This window comes from Daphnia magna, linkage group LG5, assembly GCF_020631705.1.
Source record: "Daphnia magna isolate NIES linkage group LG5, ASM2063170v1.1, whole genome shotgun sequence".
NCBI lineage: Eukaryota > Metazoa > Arthropoda > Branchiopoda > Diplostraca > Daphniidae > Daphnia > Daphnia magna.
In genome coordinates, this window is record NC_059186.1 from 12,410,666 (window position 1) to 12,430,495 (window position 19,830).

General features: G+C 38.7%; 4 protein-coding genes across 6 annotated transcripts; 1 reads left to right on the forward strand and 3 right to left on the reverse strand.

Moving 5' to 3' along the window:
* The first annotated feature begins 1,713 nt into the window (after positions 1-1,713).
* LOC123472409 lies at positions 1,714-4,435 on the forward strand. Its single transcript, XM_045173874.1, has 4 exons — positions 1,714-3,425; positions 3,658-3,838; positions 3,903-3,986; positions 4,051-4,435. The coding sequence occupies exons 1-4, from the start codon at positions 3,333-3,335 to the stop codon at positions 4,170-4,172; spliced, it is 480 nt and encodes a 159-aa protein (XP_045029809.1). The 5' UTR covers positions 1,714-3,332; the 3' UTR covers positions 4,173-4,435.
* Positions 4,436-8,220: 3,785 nt separating this feature from the next.
* On the reverse strand, positions 8,221-13,432 carry LOC116923688 (major facilitator superfamily domain-containing protein 6). 2 transcript variants are annotated; one of them, XM_032930195.2, is made up of 9 exons: positions 12,367-13,432; positions 11,064-11,859; positions 10,522-10,686; positions 10,302-10,436; positions 10,073-10,228; positions 9,887-10,000; positions 9,551-9,809; positions 9,211-9,471; positions 8,221-9,079 (listed from the first exon to the last, which is right to left on the reverse strand). In XM_032930195.2, exons 1-9 carry the CDS (start codon positions 12,828-12,830, stop codon positions 8,898-8,900), a joined length of 2,532 nt encoding a protein of 843 aa, XP_032786086.1. In that variant the 5' UTR covers positions 12,831-13,432; the 3' UTR covers positions 8,221-8,897. The 2 variants fall into 2 exon arrangements, with proteins under 2 accessions (XP_032786086.1, XP_032786085.1); XM_032930194.2 differs by having other exon boundaries at positions 9,184-9,471.
* Positions 13,433-13,567: 135 nt separating this feature from the next.
* On the reverse strand, positions 13,568-14,951 carry LOC116923707. Of its 2 annotated transcripts, XM_032930223.2 has the most exons (4): positions 14,763-14,951; positions 14,410-14,702; positions 13,981-14,176; positions 13,568-13,870 (listed from the first exon to the last, which is right to left on the reverse strand). In XM_032930223.2, the coding sequence occupies exons 1-4, from the start codon at positions 14,798-14,800 to the stop codon at positions 13,717-13,719; spliced, it is 681 nt and encodes a 226-aa protein (XP_032786114.1). In that variant the 5' UTR covers positions 14,801-14,951; the 3' UTR covers positions 13,568-13,716. The 2 variants fall into 2 exon arrangements, with proteins under 2 accessions (XP_032786114.1, XP_032786116.1); XM_032930225.2 differs by lacking the exon at positions 13,568-13,870 and having other exon boundaries at positions 14,037-14,200.
* Positions 14,952-15,104: 153 nt separating this feature from the next.
* LOC116923686 (alpha-mannosidase 2) lies at positions 15,105-19,753 on the reverse strand. The gene is made up of 11 exons (XM_032930191.2): positions 19,498-19,753; positions 18,571-19,435; positions 18,389-18,506; positions 18,127-18,331; positions 17,545-18,054; positions 17,297-17,485; positions 17,051-17,220; positions 16,448-16,973; positions 16,225-16,377; positions 16,014-16,139; positions 15,105-15,912 (listed from the first exon to the last, which is right to left on the reverse strand). The coding sequence occupies exons 1-11, from the start codon at positions 19,603-19,605 to the stop codon at positions 15,415-15,417; spliced, it is 3,468 nt and encodes a 1,155-aa protein (XP_032786082.2). The 5' UTR covers positions 19,606-19,753; the 3' UTR covers positions 15,105-15,414.
* Between the last annotated feature and the right edge of the window lie 77 nt (positions 19,754-19,830).

A 19,830-nucleotide genomic window follows, 5' to 3' on the forward strand; every position in this document is an offset into this window, starting at 1 on the left:
CGCGTTAAATTGGCGCATCAACTTTGATCTCCTATTTTCTACTAAATTTCAAAAACTACAAGTCCTACGCAAAAATAACCTTGATTTTCATGATCTTCGTTCAATTTAGAATTGAAATCATGTATTTTAAATTAGATTTAGAATTTAGCCAAAAATGAAAAAGTGGGAAGGGCTTAGCCTTCCCATTTTTGTCAAAATCTGCAAAAACGGACATCTCTTGGAATTCCATAAAAATTACACATTATACACAAAATTGAACGCTGATTTTGATTATAGTATTAGTTTTCTTGTTGGCTTAGTAATTTTTGAAATTTACGCGTTAAATTGGCGCATCAACTTTGATCTCCTATTTTCTACTAAATTTCAAAAACTACAAGTCCTACGCAAAAATAACCTTGATTTTCATGATCTTCGTTCAATTTAGAATTGAAATCATGTATTTTAAATTAGATTTAGAATTTAGCCAAAAATGAAAAAGTGGGAAGGGTATAGCCTTCCCATTTTTGTCAAAATCTGCAAAAACGGACATCTCTTGGAATTCCATAAAAATTACACATTATACACAAAATTGAACGCTGATTTTGATTACAGTATTAGTTTTCTTGTTGGCTTAGTAATTTTTGAAATTTACGCGTTAAATTGGCGCATCAACTTTGATCTCCTATTTTCTACTAAATTTCAAAAACTACAAGTCCTACGCAAAAATAACCTTGATTTTCATGATCTTCGTTCAATTTAGAATTGAAATCATGTATTTTAAATTAGATTTAGAATTTAGCCAAAAATGAAAAAGTGGGAAGGGTAAAGCCTTCCCATTTTTGTCAAAATCTGCAAAAACGGACATCTCTTGGAATTCCATAAAAATTACACATTATACACAAAATTGAACGCTGATTTTGATTACAGTATTAGTTTTCTTGTTGGCTTAGTAATTTTTGAAATTTACGCGTTAAATTGGCGCATCAACTTTGATCTCCTATTTTCTACTAAATTTCAAAAACTACAAGTCCTACGCAAAAATAACCTTGATTTTCATGATCTTCGTTCAATTTAGAATTGAAATCATGTATTTTAAATTAGATTTAGAATTTAGCCAAAAATGAAAAAGTGGGAAGGGTATAGCCTTCCCATTTTTGTCAAAATCTGCAAAAACGGACATCTCTTGGAATTCCATAAAAATTACACATTATACACAAAATTGAACGCTGATTTTGATTATAGTATTAGTTTTCTTGTTGGCTTAGTAATTTTTGAAATTTACGCGTTAAATTGGCGCATCAACTTTGATCTCCTATTTTCTACTAAATTTCAAAAACTACAAGTCCTACGCAAAAATAACCTTGATTTTCATGATCTTCGTTCAATTTAGAATTGAAATCATGTATTTTAAATTAGATTTAGAATTTAGCCAAAAATGAAAAAGTGGGAAGGGTATAGCCTTCCCATTTTTGTCAAAATCTGCAAAAACGGACATCTCTTGGAATTCCATAAAAATTACACATTATACACAAAATTGAACGCTGATTTTGATTATAGTATTAGTTTTCTTGTTGGTTTAGTAATTTTTTAATTTACGCGACAAAATGCATTGGCTTTTTTTGTATTTTCGTCTTAATTCTAAATCTATTTTTAAATGTATGATTTACATTCAAAATTGAACGAGGATCATGAAAATCTACATCCTCGTCTTATTTTGAATACAAATTGTTTATTTCTTTAACAATAGTTAGTTTTAAAATAAATATACAAATATTAAGTCAGGCTTTTTTTGTTTAGCAGATCTATTAATTTAGTTTATGTAATAGATGTTTATTACTGGAGTTATGTCCTGTATGTTGCACACTGCCTGAATGTGCAATAACCTATACGAGACTGCTATTGTTTAGTTAGCTTGCGCTCTGCAAGGAATTGAACCTTTACATAACTTCGCCTCTTTTACATCCCCGGGCCGATGCTCTACCGGTAAAAGTCTATTTTACCCGACCAAAGTATACTTAATATTTTTACTTAACTAACTTAACTTAACTTAATCTTGATTAACTTAACTTATAATTATACTACTGAAGAAACTAAACGGGACGGAGCCCGAGCAAAGCGAGGAAAATAGGGGATTTGGGTGGGTAAAGTAAAGTATATTATAATAAAGTAATAATTTAGTAAAGTAAAGTGAATGAAAATATATAAATTATACATAATAACTTTATTTAACTAAACTATGTTAACTTAAACTTAATAAACTTAACTTTTAATTTTACTAGAAAAAATACTAAAAGGGGACGAAGCCCGAATAAATCGAGAAAAATAAGGGATTTCGATTGGTAAAGTAAACTATATCATAGTATAGTAATATACTATATTAGTAAAGTACAGTGAATGAAAGTATATATAGTTTACTTTATAATTTTAATTTACTAACTTAACTTAACTAAAACTAAAAATCCTAAATTTAAAATTAAACTACTAAAGAAACTAAGCGAATGAAGAAGACAGGAAATTTGTTTAGGTATATTAAGTACCGTTAAAATAAAATATTTACCAATATTAGTTATCCGTATTAAAAAATGAAAACTACACACCATAAAGTCTAACAACCAAATGACAGGGCATTATATTAATTTTGTTTTTTCCCACCCGATAGGAGAGCCTCTTGCGGGTGTGTAGTTTTCTTCCATACCTGTAAATCGCTAGATGGCAGTCCCACGGAGTAGAAAATCCTTCTTATATATATTTCTATTTTTTTTTTTATTATTTACAAAAATGACAATGCCGATTTCAATTACTTCTGCTAATTATGTTTCAGTCATATAAGAAAAATAAAGTAATAATACATTTAAAAATTCAGAATGACATCGGTCCAAAAAAAACAATTAATGACTGAATTAAAAACTACACTTGTAGATAAAATAATTAAGTTAGAAAATTAATTAAATGAATCTAATGAATGCAAGGAAGAATATAAGGTAATTTATTACTATAGTTGCATAACAATATATTTATATATAATAATCTGATTACAGAAGGAGAGTGAACGTTATAAAACTCTATATGAGGAAAGTGAAAATAATTTGGCAAGTCTTATTATTTTATTTCATATACAATATTACAATTATTTACTTAGTTAATAATATTTAGTATAGATAGAACAAGTAACAATGTTACAAAATGAAAAAAATGTTCTCCTCGAGAAATTAGAAGAAAAGGAAAAAGGTTAAAACAAATTTGTACGACAAAAATTTCTAAAGTTTTTACAATTTTTTTGTGACTTTATAGAAATAAAAGAATTAAAGGAAAAACAACTGCAAATAGATAACATTATAATTCCTGATATAGAGATGAACAACAATGTGATAATTAAAACAGTAGAAGAACACAAAGAGGATTCAGAGGAAGAACAAGACCTGAATATAGTTAACAATGACTTAAAGGTATATCTATATAAAAAACAAAAACTCCAGGGGTTAAATACTATATACAAATTCATTTTAAGTTCTAAGAAGTAGATAACATGTAAATAATTCTTTATAACAACTATCTAAAAACTATATACATTAAGTTAAAACTATATACACTGCACGATTAAAATATATCTTAACTTATTACACAACTTTAAAACAATTCACATTTCATAAAATACTTATAATAATTTTGTTTGTTTAGAAGTTTCCAGACGTAGCAACATTTACAATACCAGCTAAAATAAAAACTCTTCTGGAAACAAAAGTGCAAAACATTAAACCAGAAGATTGGACGTTAGATACACTGAAAAATTCTAGATATACATTGTATAGATTCCTCAGTGAATTGATGACATCATCATTTACTGAGGAATATCTAAAAAGTAATACATATATATGTATAAAATTATCAACTAATAACAATATAATCTGAAAATCACAATTTAGCACACAAGAAATCTGGTAAAGGTGGAAAAACTGGTACTGTAAAGCGGGAACCCATGGATCCTAAAATAATAGAAGAAATAGTCGGTAGTAACAAAAAAATTATGATTTTGATCAATATCATTAATTAACAAATTTAAATTTTGATTAGATTACACTACACAAACATGGAAGGACCTCAAAGGTACAACACCGCAACTAATAATGCGCCAGGCCATCTCAAAGTACTTAGGCCAATTCTTAAATAACATGGGAAAAAAATTAAAGAAATAAATATTTAACTATTTCTTATATGACAAACATGAATGACTACAAATTTATTACAATAAAATAGCCATAATTATGAACCAGGGGTCTATGACTATTTGGGATCTGCCCCGCGCCCCACGGAACCGTTCCCAACCGCTTGAAAAGTAGCTACCCGAGTTGCAACCAAACGGCAATTTTTCGGGTATTCGGTGTGTAATCGGGGCCAATCCCTAATGACCATGCCAACATGTAGATAATAAAATAAACCAATTTCGCCAATTCTTTGATTACATCCAATAATGTATTTGCCGATCTATCACTCACTGCTACAAGAAAACATTTTCCAGATATTCTTTCAACTCCACCAAAAACCCATACTCCCTCTACTCTTTTGCCTCGATTATATTTTCCTATAAAAACGTTAAATTACAATAACTAAAATCACTACAGCATCTAACAGATTGCTTTTGCCAAATTTCGATTCGTCTATTTCTACCGTAATACCAAAGCCACCAATCTTTTCAGAATTGTTAATTACTACATCTTCCGAAACTTCACGGCAAAAATTGTACCAATCAATGGGAGTTCCATGAGCTAAGAAAAAAAATTAACAAATAGTATAGTATAGTATCGTATCATATCGTATAGTATAATATAGTACAGTATAGTATAGTATAGTATAGTGTAGTATAATATAGTATAGTATGTTATATTACAGTACAGTACAGTATAGTATAGTATAGTACAGTACAGTACAGGGGCCGTGCACATACTACGTCACCCGAAGAGGGGGGGAAGGGGGGTAATGAAAGTGTGACGCGGTGTGACATGGGTGGAGGGGGGGTCCTTGAAAAAATGACGTCACTTGACAATCGCCACTGCCCTCTGGTGGCCAATTAATTTTTCAAAAAAAAGTAGTCCAGACACGTTGCTTTTACAATCAGTAGTTAGAATCTGAACGAAATTTTTATTTATCCCATAAAATGGACAAAAACAAATTATTTGCTCCCCTGTTTGGGGGGGGGGGGTCAAGCCAATTGTGACGTAATATAAGGAGGGGGATGCAACCATTTGTTACGGAGTGTGACAAAGGGGGGGAGGAGGGGGTTAAAAAAGGGAAAAAAACGCGTGACGTAGTATGTGCACGGCCCCTACAGTACAGTATAGTATAGTACAGTACAGTATATTATAGTATAGTACAGTAAAACATAACGTTACAGTAAAATCATATTAAGTAAAACATAGTTAACACACTAAATTAACAAATAGTTACCTACTTAAAACAACAATAACATACCTAAATCCAAATCATTTTCCACATACTTCTGAGAAATCACACTCCACTCACACCAATAATACGTTAGTGTTAAGATCTCATGAATCGTTAGATGAGATTTGTGAAACCAAGAATATCTTCTAATAGTAAATTTTTTAGAACACAACTTTGTTTTGTTAGTACTACCATTAACTCCAATTCTATTATTACATTTCAGTTGGCAACCATCAATGACAGTAGTAGAAGGAATCTATTAATAAATGTAAATAATACAACTAATATCTTAGTACATAGTTTATTGTAAATAATTACCAATGTTAGTTGCCCAGAACACTGAAGACAATACGAAGACACACTGGTATCAATAAATCCAATTTCCACTAAGTATCTGTACAAATCCATTGGAGTAAGCACAGAACAAATCATTGTTATGGTAAAAGATGTCCAACACAGTTCATCAAATGGTATTTGTGATTTTGAACTAGATTTTCTTTTTTTGCATTTGAAATAAAACTTTTCAAGCATTTCACTATTACTCTTAATAATATCACTTGAGGAACTCATGAAAATAGATTCATTAGTAGCCATACCTGAATCAATACTAATATTAAGTAACAGCACACCCCTAAATATTAATCAATTAAGTATAGTAAAAAAAATTCTAACTTAATTATCAAAGACCTACAATACTTAACTAAACAATACTTTTTAAAATGTCGTAATACTAATAAGGTAAATACTACAATCACTTTATCAACTTAATAACCAATTGAATATACTGAATACTAAACATATAATACCCTTCCGAAGCTTCCAACAGGAGCTTTCGGAAGGGCATTTTAAATGCCAACTCAAAGATTACACAATATGCAAGATCAGTTATCGATCCTATAAGCAATTTCTGTTTTTGGTAGACATGTTCCTGATGATGAGGAGAACTTCTTCCCTGTTGAACAGGAATATATGGATGCAAGTGTGAAACAAGTTTGAAAACAATGTTTACGTAAAAAGTAATACAGCATGGGAAACTCAACTTGTATATCAGATGAATCTCCATTTGCCATAATACTCAATACACAATACTACCACCTTGCTCTTATTTGGTTTGAAATCAGCAGAATATTCTTGATGTTCAGCTTCCTCATATCGGCATGTGCCAATAACCATTGAAGATGCAGGAAAATGTTTCTGCTTCAAGAGTCATCTAAAGCAAGTCCATAGAGATGCATGTGAAAGTCAAGTGTAAGCCAATAAAATGCTGCCGAAAGGTTGTTGCAAGCTTGTTTACATGAAGCCAGTATTGTAGAGACTGGCATAAGAGCAGACATTTCCACAACTTCCAATTAGATTAGAATGTTATCTCAGGGGCTGATGTATTTAGGAGCACACCATAAGGCTGCTGTTAGTAGCTGTACCTGAAGAAATGAAAGCATAATGTAACAATACATACACACTGATGGAAACAACATGCAATTTTACTGAACCATTCAAACGATTTCTTGCCCCTTGTTTTGAAAAGTTCTTCCAGTAACCTTGTTTGGTGAACTTAGTACTCGTCCTGAGCAATAGATTCATCACGGTTGTCTAAAAAATTATAAATTTTTTGTTAGTGTTAACAACAGCCCACACTTGCCTTGATTTTTATATGATACAAGAAAACCACATTCTAATTCTTTTACTTTGTTTCTTAGTAAAAAATCTGAAAGAATGATACTGAAAACACTTAAGAACTGTGAGATGTGTTGATGAATTCATATCAATCTACTTCAGCCAATACAACTATTCCATTCATTCACATTTTAGACCTTCAAGTAAATTCAGTAGATCATACCTTAACTGATAGAAATGACTGCCACATACACCGATAAAACCACATGGATTCAAATGTACTGGGAATGTTTGACCTGTTCTTGTGGTCGATGCTATCATCATTCTGAATTTCTGACGGCAGCTCGATTAAAAGAATAACCTCAAATTTCGTCCGCCAGAAGTCTCTGCAGCTCTACCAACCTTCAAACAATTAAGTGTATCGCCTAAATTGTAAAGTATCGTGAAAAAGCGGTGTCCTTCAGGTTGACACGAAAAAGTGCCAAATTTCGTTGAAATAACTAAAGGAATTTTTCAAATTGAACGCAATGTACATTTATTAGCTCCGTCTTTAGGGTGGTGCCTTAATTGTTTGAAGGGAAATTATCACTAGATGGCGGAGCAGGTTCTCTATTAATTTCCCGAAATAAATCGGGCAAAACTTTTTCCTGTTGGTTACGTAGTTTTTGGATTGAACGCAACCCGCTAGCGTCACATAAAAATTGACCTGATTTTTTAGATGTCCGTGTAGTTTTATTTAATTTTGTTTTTCGTTTCATCTGTTGTTCAAAGTAAAACAATATTTCGGCTACTAATATTTCTGAATTCATATATTAACGAACATGCATCATTTTCTATAATTACTTTATTTGTTTTCGATCGTTTAGGAGGCGGGGGTTAAAAAGTCGTTTCAATAAAACACACTTTTTTCCAAAGTCATGTAAGCTTGTTAGCGCTTCATGATTCGGAATTGTTCTAATGCCAATTTCTCTAACCCATATTTTTATGCATTTTTCTTCTGATAGTACAAGAGGGAGAATTCTTATTTCAATCGCTACACGTTTTCAACTCCCCTAACCTTAACCAAAATGAAAATCTACCAAGGAACGACGCCGAAAACCATCAAACATTTTGAAAATGAATTCATTTTCAATGAAAACCGGATATGATGACTGGATCTTTCAAAATCTAGAAAATCAAAGCCAAAAGAACAATCAACCTGACGCTTGTATGGTGCCAATAATAAAAACATTCAACGTAGTGGAATGGGTAAAGGTAATTAATTAGATAAGAAAAGCTACAATGACACAACACAGTGCAGCATCTCCTCTAAAATAATTACAACAGACTATTTTTCCAATATTTTATCAATAACAAATCGATGGGTGCACCAATACGTAGACGGCACAAGAAAACAGTCAAACACACATACGTCGGTCTTTCTGTAACTGGCGCCAAGAAAAAAGGGGCATTCCTATTTGTGTTTTCAATCTTGAAGGCTACAGACGCTTAGTGTCAAAGCCCCAGCGTCACGACGCATACGGTAGTAAAATTTAAATGGAGACGAAACTATTGCTCACAACGGATTTCTTACATGTGTGTTTTTTGTTTTTTGTTTTTTTTTTTTGTTTATCGGGAAAAGGAAAGGGTAGAATAAAACAATAAGAGGTGATCACCAATGGAAAAACCACGTCAATGTATCTGATACATTATGAATAAATTTCATGTAATGGTGCAGTGCTATTTATACTGGATTCGAAGACGATGCTAGCGACGCTGAGGAATCTTTAGAAAAATGAGTACAATTACAAAAAGAAAGAAAAAATGCATCTACAGAATCTTTCCCTTTGATTTCTTTTCTTTCAGGTGTACGCGCTTATTATTGGTTAATATTGGCTATTGTTGTATTGACTGGTGTTGTACCCTGAACCAGATGAGTAGTTAACCGATCCACTTTGCGTCGGATTCATTGAGATTCCATTGTACTCCTCGGCGACGTAACCAAAGGAGCTTGATGTATGCTGGTTATTAGACGATGCCAAGAATGGGTTGGTCGGTGGTGCCATACCTGTTTGTGCCATGAAAATGCATTCGTTTAACATCAAGTTTATTTGTTTGCTGCTTTTTTGTTTTTTTAAGATTCTAAAGCGAGGATCTAATATTCATTCTCACCGCCTACGTTGGGAATGTCCAGATTACCATGACTAGTATTGTAATTCAGTGTGGGTTTGCTGGCCGAATTTTCCAAATTGGCAGTCGAGGCCGTACGGACGATAGTCGGGTTGCCTGGTACACCGTGGGGCGCTAGATGAGCCATCTCTGCGGCCACCTGATGCGGATCTTCTGCTGGAGTCAAATCGGTCGTCAAGCCTTTGCCTCGATGGTAAAAGCAGACCAAGACGAAGCCAACCAGAACAAAGATGCAGGCGAATCCGTAGCCACGCAATACGGCCGTGGTGCCTTTAAATGGATGACATAAAACAATCAGCCATTGCAATGCAATGAGCATGGTAGAAAACTGAGCGGGATCGAAACGCACCATAATAAGTGGAAAAGAGACCGCCGAAAATGGTGCCACAAGCGCGTCCGGCTCCGTTGTGAATGAAAGAAAGAACGCCTTGTGCGGAAACGCGCAGTTCAGGCGGCGTATTATGGGCGATGTAGGAACAAGCAGCGGCCCAAACAGCCGAGTGCGTTACGCCTTGAATCAGCTCAAAAGGAATCACTCCCCAAGGTTCGCGGATGTACGAAATGTAAAGGAAGCGCAATACGCTGCAAAGTAAACCGAGACACAAGACCTGCGTGAAGAAATGGAAGCCCACGCGGAATTTTTAAGCAACGATCGATAGTTTTATTTTCTACAATACATTTTTACCTTGATGTGTCCTATTTTGCGAATAAGCGGGTAGCTCAGAAAGTAAGCCAACATTTCTGAAATGTGATTGACTACCGAAGCCATGCCGAAGACGGTTGAAGTGCCTCCGTAATCCTATGGAATTCCCAAAGAGATTGTAATTAGAACCGCTATCAACACAACGAAATCGGTTGGTTTTTCTCATACCTGCAAATGCCAAAAAAGAAATGTGAAGATCAAACCGATGCCGAAACCCATGAACCAGGCGACAAACATGAAAGAAGCACATCTAATGTTAGCCATATGGCGAAGCACGGGCATCCATTCGGGTATCTTGCTGGTCGTTTGGGCGAATACTTTGCTCTATATTTGATATTTATCATTCAAATTGTTCAATTTTGAAAACCTTGAGCATAAATTATGCAAACACTTTTACCTTTCCTAGGAGATTTTTTAAAGCGTCGTTCATTACTTCCTTCGTCGAGGGATGATGTTGAGATCCCGGAGGCGGGGGAGGAGGTCCTTTCGGATGATACCACGAACCGGGGGCCGGAGGAACGTAGCGAGTTGACTATGAAAACCGACAATCATAACTTGCCATGAGGTGGAAACTTATACTGAAAACTAGGACGAGATGATCACAACTGTTAGTTTACCTCCTCTGGTGATGAAACTGTAGCAGGATTTTGCGAATTTGCCAAAGAGTCTTGAGGGTCTGGGTCATAATTGAATGGCAACCGAGTAGCCACAATCATGGTTCCAATCATGAACATGGTGAAGGATATATAGCAAACAGTATACACTCTCTCTCGCTCGTGTACCTGAAAATATGAAATGTAGAAATTAAGCTTCTTTTGTGCGCAACCTAAGACTGCTGTGCTACATTGCAGGCTGTACGAAGACAAGTTAGCTCAAACCAGGCCAACATAAAATACTTGAGACAGTTTAATCTAATTCACTTCAATGTCTTTTCTGTCTTTGGTAAAAAGTAATCTGTCTTTTTACAGGAGCATGTTGAAACCAATGTGATTTTCCAGATTACTCGTTTGTAACCTTTGCCGAGTCCGACACTGTTTCGGTGACATTGAGAAGTCGTCTGCTACGATCAAGAGTCACAAGTTTCGTTTGAATGTTATTTAGATTCTCGAATACCAAACGAGGATCGACAAATAAAAGGAATGGAAGAAGTTGAATCTACCTGGCAGGGATGATTGGGCCCTTGTGTCGGGGTCGAGTGGTCGAGAGTGAGACAGACAAAGAACATGGTTAATCCCCAGCCGATGGATGCAAACATTCGTTGGCGGCCATATTGATCAGCATTCTCCTTGCCCAGCAAATTGAGAACAGCCGTATCAGCCAAAGTCATGCTAGGACAGCAAAAGAATTCGCCGATAACAATGAGCAGCAGGAAGAGGAAGAAAACTTTGCGGATATCGTTGCGGTTGAAAATGGTGTAGGAGAAAGTTGGCGAAACCCATTGACTATTTTCATCCTCCTGGTAATTGACGGCAAACTTCACCGAGTAGGGCGACATGCCAACAACGTGATCGGGTTTCATCGGTGATGGTGTAGCGTGGCGACGGATGCGTACCATTCTTCCCTCTCCTCCGTCATCGCCGTACTCATCCGCCAATGGAATGTCGACAGATTCTTCCTCTTCCATGGCCAGCAACTGATTCCAGGGCAACTTGGAGGAAATCACGTTGGGATCGTCTAATCCACCTTGGCCTGACTGATGTTGATCTTCAATCCATTCAGGTTGACGAGGTGTCCATCCCGCCATGAAATTCTCTTGCTCCACATCGTAATAATCTGACGGTGAGATGCTTCGTTTGTCGATCCGGTTGATCAGACCTGTGGGCGCTACGATGATGAAATCAGACGAATTGTGGGTCAAACAAGAAATAGCCGGAGGCCGGATGAAGCCCACAGGCACGTTGAAGATGATCCAAGCTGCCAAAGATCCAAGTAGCATAATCCTACCCTTCTTGAATCTAACAAATAGAAAAAAAACAGAAAAAGACAAGTGAAATGGATGGATTGATTTGTCACTTCATCGGTATCCGGTTTGCGAAGGGATCATTCGCAATTACACAGTCGGATAACGTACTCGACGAACTAAAAGGTCTTAATATTTATATCTTCAATGTCCTCATAACACATTTGATCTTGAATGCCACAAAAAGGAATGCTCGGGCGGGATTCCCCTGGTAGAGACCGCCCGGAAGAATGAGACAGAAAAAAAAAAAGAACTACTTGACGTCACACAGAGCTGGAGCCAAAATATTGATCGTTCTTATCTTTTGCTCGCCTCCGCTCATCCAGCGGATTTCATCTTGGAATTTAAAAAACAGGGCGATTTTCAATCAGGAAACTTAACAAAAGCCCACTCAAAATGTAGTATTTTTTTATGTCTAGCATTTAATTGGGAAAAAAAAAAACTAAAAACTAAACTAGTTTTGTTAAAGGTGACAAAAACGTGTTGGCAAGACGGGACTTACCGATCGGCGAGATCTGCCCAGAAGGGCGCGCTCAGGTATCCAACGAACGGCCGGATGCCGATCAAAATGCCAGCCTGAGTGGGTGTCATGCCCATGTTTTTGAAGTAGATGGCCATCAAAGGCAGAAGAGATCCAAAGGCGGAGAAGAAGCAAAAGTAAAAAGCTTTGGCAATGAGTAGCTCACGGTTGACAGGACCACCGAAAAAGTAGTCAATTATATCCGAACGCCCTCGGATCTTCTTGGTGCTCTCCTTGGGCTCGGGATATTTGGCCAAATCGACTTCGGCCATTCCGGTTCCCATTGGCTGGTGCTGCAAGTTGTTACCTGAGTGACTGTCGCCCATCAATCCAGCACTCGATGAGTCGTAAGCGTAATTATTGCCGCTGGAATCCGCTGGATAAGTAAACTGCTGACTATTGTCTCCTTCCGATGGATAATAACTGCCAAACGGATTTGTAGCCATGGCTTGGATTTTAAACTGTTTTTTTTTTGGTTTTTTTGTTGTTGTTGCTGTGGTTGGTTTTCTTCAATCGTCAAGTAAAGCCCGCCGTCGATTCGGATCTGATTAAAATCTAGAGACTCAAAAATGGAAATTCACCGGTCCATAATTCCTCACTTGATGACTGTCGATGGTGTACTTAAAAAAAAGGGGGGAATGATGGATGGAATGCTTTCACCTTCTCCCCGACTTGGAGCTCAACTGGATGGGGATGAAGTCACCTTACGTGTGCCTTCATCGCCAATCCGCCTGGAGGCGCTCACGACAGTGAAGGGTAGCGAAGGGAAAGATCAATACTTTGCTGGCCGTTCGCGTTGACGTCACACGAAGCCTTTTTCTTCCCGTTGGTGGGCAACTGGGCCGAGTCAATTGGATCGAATCGAAATTATCAGCGAAAAAAACACGGGCACCATTTTACAGCTACACGCTCCTATCTGCATCCTGCAGCTACGTTTTTTGGAAAACAACAACAAATGTATACAGTGTGTTATTTGATAGTTTTGGCTGCGACATAGCCGACATATTGATCGTTCTTACACTTGTCTTACACCGCTCTAGCTAATAAAAGATGCTATCCCTCGAGTACAAATGAGAATGCTGACAGTGTGACACGATTCGAATGCCTAGTATTATTAGATTGCTGCTGTCAGACGTGAGCTCATTTGTACTTGAATTCAGAAATGTTTCTACGTTGAATTCCATCAGAGTTTCCTTCGAATATATTTCAACTCCAACTGCTTTTTTTGTCCAAAATTGAAAGAAGAAAAGAAGATTATTGTGATTTGTTTTCGCAAAATAAGACACACACAAAATAATTCGAAAAGGGGTGTAAATAGAGAAATGGAGGGATTTACAACCTTGTCTTCAACTGTACAGGACTACTGATACTACCGATGATGCTACTGGATCGAACGTTTCGATCGATGCCCGAACAATAAGTGCCAGGAAAGCTGGCCACATCGTAATTTTCGCCATAGCTACTGGAACTGTAACTCCGCTCAATCCTGTGTGTGTGTGTGCGTGCGTGTGCGCGCGTGTCAAATGCAAAATAAAAAAGAGTTAATAAAATCAGATTCGTCCAATGAAATGCAATGGAATGAAGGTCTCAACACACATGCAGACGTATTCGCTGTTGGCCAGCAACTCCTGGACGGCCTTCTTCTTCCTGGCACTTATTGTTTTCGTCGACTTTCTCATCCATCTCCAGGGAATCTTCCAACAGCATCTATATCGTTTCAGTCTGGTTATTGGCACGGTGACGGCGGAGGAGGTGTTGCTGATGCCCGTTGCTGCGTCGCTCTCTAGCTGGGCTATACTTATTTATATCAAAGCGACTGTTTTTTAAAATAAAACAATCAAAAAATAACAAAATAAAACCGACCAAAAAAATTGAAAGGAAAACAAAATCTTATAGCCGGATGGAATTTGTCGACCCCGAGTCAAAACAACAACACAGACATTATTATTTGGACATTTCTTTTCTAAAAATATCAATTCTTAATTTATAGTGAGAAAAGAAAAAAGAAACAGAATGGACACTCGCCTTGATCTGATGGGAATTTCAGGCGTCTCGAGACGATGTGCAGCGCCAATCCCACGGCCAGAAGGAGGAGGCCGACCACGACTAAAATGGGACCACTAATTTGTGAACCCGTCAGGTGCTGCAGGTAGTGGCTATTGGTGTAGGTCAGTGGACGGAAAACCAAAACCGTAAGGACTACACCAGCCACTGTGAAACAGCCGGCAAAGAGCAGGATGAGTGTAGGACACTGACTGGCTGTGTGGAACGATCGGCCGGCCACTACAACTCCACCTTCCATCTTCTCCACTCGCAACCTGATTGAAACATCAACCACAAACATTTAACGAAGAGAGAGGTCTACATTAATCGTTTACCTGGAAATGATAAGGTCGGCCAGTGATTTGGATGGCATGGTGCTACGACAGCTAGATGAAAAGTTTCACGTCGTCGTTGAGCTGATGGCTATTTCGATGTGTGGTGCCAGCTGCGACAGCCACACACGTACGACGAAGCCCTTCTATTTTGCTCCGCCAAATGCAGCACACGACACAAAAGAGACGCACACAAAAAATGGGAAAAAGAAAGACGGACTACCTCTCTCTCTTTCTCTTTTTCCTTTAATTGAATTAAGACAAGCGCAGCATGGCAGCTGTTTGTTGGGTGGACCGAGCAAACCTGAGCAAAGCCAGTATAACAACATGCTAGTCGCAAGAGGATTCAATGGGTGTGGGCGGCAACGGCCATGTCGTGATGTATTATATCACAACGGCAGTATACAATCACAAACACGTGCACGGGACATGTCCAGCCGCATTACAACGACGCATGCTCTTCTTCTTTTTTGCATGTCTCATCGTCGTAGTGAAACAGCGAAACCGTTTCGAAAAGAGGGGCGACATGCAAAAACTTATAAAACTACCCACCGTTCACAATGACAATTTTAAAATAATCGTCAAAGTGTTCCGAACAAAAAGTAACAAGATTCCGAGGGAATGTCATAGAAATACGGTTTTTTTTTTTTTCATTTTAGGGTTGCAACTCAAATGTGTAAATTTCCATTGGTTTTAAGGCTATGGTAAAAGACTTTTCGATGGCCGGCCCTTGCGGTCCCAATGACGTTAGGGACATGGGACGGACTCGATTGCCAAAATAATCGGGAAAGAGTTTATCGAGACTGAATTCTCCGTTGTTAGCCGTTGAGCTATTCAAACCCAAAGGTGGGAAGCAACAGTCGAAGCCGAGACGGTGCAACACAAGAGAAACGGATGATGATGGCTCAACGGCTTGATCGTCCGGCAATCGAGTGGCCGTGCGTAGGTTAACCACGTGAATATCCGATCCACTCTCTGACAGTGCCGGTTTAAAGTTGCCGTGCAACTTCATCAGAGGTGAACTGCCGCCGAGTTGCTCGTCTCCATCGCCAACGTTCCAAACTAATTGGTGCACAGGGTACAATAGTCCATGCAGCGAACGATGAGCTGATAGCGAAGGGTATCCGTCGGCTCTTCGACCTTCATGGCTTCCCTATAATCGGATCAATTGCGATTCAATAAGAGGGGGCCCCCCCCAAAAAAACGTTACGATATCAAAGAAGGGAAAACAAATGAAATTTTCGCTATAAAGACCTTGCACGAGACGATACGAGGCTCAACCAGTAGTCGGAAGGAATTTAATGTCGGGATGACATTATCGTAAATGCCTTGCCCCAGGCCACGATTGTCGTCTTGATTCAATCGACGATCCAGCATCACCTGATAATAAAGCGTTGCATTTTGTTGTTGTTGTTGTTGCTCTCTGCACTATTCCATCATCACATTTTGGCACGTAGCAAAATACCTCTAATTGGCCCGGGGAAAGACTAGCCACACCCAACGGCTGTTTGGTTGCCAAGGTTATTCTCGTCGTCGAATCTTCAATGTAGGCCATGGCAGGCATCGGATAAAATTGCGCCTGCAATGGCAGTTGCTCCCATTTTTCTCGTCGCGTCATCTGAATGACAAATGTTCCAGAAATAATGCATCCAATCAACGCATTTTCGCGCTAGATAATATGCTCATACCTGCAGGCCGTTCAAATCGCTGTAAAAAGCCGTGCCACTGTCAAGGCTGGTAACAAGGCGCATGGCCACTTCCACGTTACTATGTCCGGACAAATTCACTAGATTGTCAATGTCGAGGTTGAATCCATCGATTCCAGGCGATCGATGTAACGTGACTTGGTGCACAACGAAGGGCAAAGTGACGACCACTTGAGAACGGATGGACCCCTGGACAATTCTTACGCGGTTATCCTCTGCATTGGGTTCCACCAATTTGGCGGGTCCGTCTGGTAGGAAAAGGTAGGCCCCGCTCATCGCCTGGTTGCCTCCACGTGTTCCGTAATGAACAAATTGGATAGCAATAGACACAGTTTCACGACGCTCTTGACTTATGGAGGTCAAAAGTCCGTTTGAGTCGAAGGTTGCCTTTAAATTCGTGTTTTCCAGCGTGAACGGCTCGAACTGCTCCTTAATGTCGACCGTGAACGGAGCAACGGAATCGATGGATCTTGATTCCCTGACTGCAATCCGAGACACTTCCAAATGTCTGCAACAACAACGCAACAAAATCAATTATCGAGCCGCTTTTCTCTATTTTTTCCCGACTGTTTCCTATCGACTCACGCATTCTCTTGGACGGTTCCATCATACTGGCGGATCATGTAGGTGGACATGCCCAATGGCGGAATAGAAACGAGGAATGAAATTTCGAATTCCTCGTTGGACAGTTGATGCGAGGTGATGAAAACGGGACTGACTTGAACATTGACCGGCTTCAACTGATCATTCGTTACCTTTTGAAAGAAAAGAAAAGCACATTCAAGGTGAGCACCCGAGAAGCAGGTGACATGTTAAAAGCTGATATTTTACCTCGACGTTATAATGCGATGTGCGAAGGGTAACGACTTGGATACGTTCGGAAGCCAGAGAGTTGTAAAAGACGATGCGCCGTTTTGATTTTTGCAAGCGAACGAGACTTTTGAGTGGCAATTCATTCGGTTTCGAGTATTCATCGTCGACAGAAAAATGAAGCGTATCCAACTGAGGCTCGAAACTGGCCTAAAGAAAAACGTTTAAATTGTTTCAGGACAGCAAAGGAAACTCCACGAATAAATGACCTGATCCGGGTGAAGTAAAAAGTGAGCGCATTGTTGAATAATCATTTGACTGTTTTGAATGCCGTTTTGCATCATTTTGGCATAGTCTTGAACAACATGATCTTTCTCCGTTCCCGTGATGCCGTCGTGATGCTGGAAGATTGCTAGATGACGTCGGGCCTGCGACAATAGCGCCATCATGCGTCCCATCCAGTTGCGGGATCGTTCGGGAACAGCCGACAGCCGATGGAGGTGCGACCAAGTCATGGAATAAATAATTTCAGCTGATCTCAGATACGATTCCAACACCCGGTCGAGTAGCTTGTAAAAAGGACGCGTCGTATAATAACCACTCCAATAATGGTCGTCAATATCGGCGTAAGTAAAAAAATCGCCGGATAACGATGGAAAACGCTCCACCGATTGCGCGACGCTTGCCCGGAGCGAGTCAAAATAATCTTTCAGCGTTCCAAACTGGGCATCCACGAACCAGTCGCTGCGGCTGTTCATGTAGTCGAACAATTTTTGGTACTGCGTCGAAAAAAACAAAACAAACAAAAACCGTTGCACTGTGTGATTGGAAAAATATAAAAGATATTTTACATTTATGAATTGCTGGTCGAATTCGGCGGCCGTATCGTAACGGAAATCATCGCCCAGTTGGATCAGCAGCACATTCGTTTTGTACAAGCTGGATTTCTTGCGGTACTGATCCAGCAGCAGGGCAGCTCTTCTGTGAACGTTAGACTCGGTAATCGGCTGTGGTGGGACTTTCCATGGACAATGGATAGGAGTTTGACCTGACGAACTAGACGGCGAAACCTTTAGTTTCAACTAGGAACTGTGCCAATAGAGTTGGTAATACCTCAAGCGACGGAAATCAAATTGGCAGCAAATTTTGGGATCTGGACCGCAAGTATGTGGCACATCATAGCTGTAGAATGGCATCATATGACAGAGCATATCGGTCTGTCCATCGCGATCTAGAAGAGAGCAAGATCTAATAGAAGCTAATTCAATATAAACAAAAGGAATGATGTAACTTGCCCCAATTTTGCCGCCAGCGGAACTCCAAATTCTTCTGTGCTGCCATCACTTTTTTTACGGCGTAATGGACCCGTTGAATGACCATGTTTTCGAGACCACTTCTCTTCAATAGATAGGCCATACTACTGGACAAGCCGAAGGGGTCAATGGCCCAGCCGTTTCGAGGAGAAAAGTTCAGCTTCTGTTTGAGCCATTCGTGGCCAGACGTCAGCTGCTCAATCATGGCGTAATAGTGCGTATTGGCTTCATCGTTCATCACCCACCCACCTGTAACGATTTCGATCTGACCTTTGTCCACAAGCTGTTTCAAATTATCCCTGGCCTGTGGTTCTGATTCTTTCCACCACAGATCCAGGTAAGAGATTTCTGCCCAGATGAATTTGCGATTTTCTTCTTCACTCACTTTTCGTACCATGTTATTTAAAATATGTCTTGTTTGGTCTTCATAGTATTTTTGGAAAGTTTTAATCCATCCAGGATCATTGTGGGAATGGGGAACCACAAAAACTTTTAGCTTGTTGTCTTCCGAGAACTGGCTGTCATCATATTGGACATCCCATCCTTGCTTCCATACTCCACCATCTGGGTTGTCAAATTTCAACTTGCTGTACAAGTTGAGCATCTGCACATCAGGTTGTAGAGGAGTTTGCTCAACAAACATGCAATCTTTAGTTCCAATTCTTCCATCCACCATTTTTTGGACTTGTTTTATCTCAGAGGTTTTAAGATAATCTGCTTTGCCTTGCCCAGATGATTGTTTAAGGAGATCAGAAACAGATTTACCTATCTTTTGTACAATTTCGTAATTTCTCTGCAAATCCCGCTCAAGCTCCTTCACCTTTTTTTCCAAATCTTCAACATCATTCTAGGTAAAAGACAATATAGATAATAAAACGATAAAGGGTGTAATTAGATTTCGAAACTCACCTGTTCGTCACCGACCAAATTCTTGTTTCTACCCAGCAGCACCACAATGCAACCAAAGACAACCAAACAACTCAGACCAAAAAGTAGACTAGTTTTTCTGATGCGCATATTGTCTTAATTCAACTATACTCTTATTTAAATTCATTAGTAAGTAAGACCAATAATTCTACTATTATTAAGTGTCATTAAGACGTATTTTAAAAAAAGAGTCCGCTCCACTACGTAACGGGCATTGCACTGAATGGTATGACGTTGAATGAACCGTCTGCTTAGAATAACAATAGCCACCTAGCAGCAAGTAAACCCACTATCTAAGGAAAATTTTACAAGAAA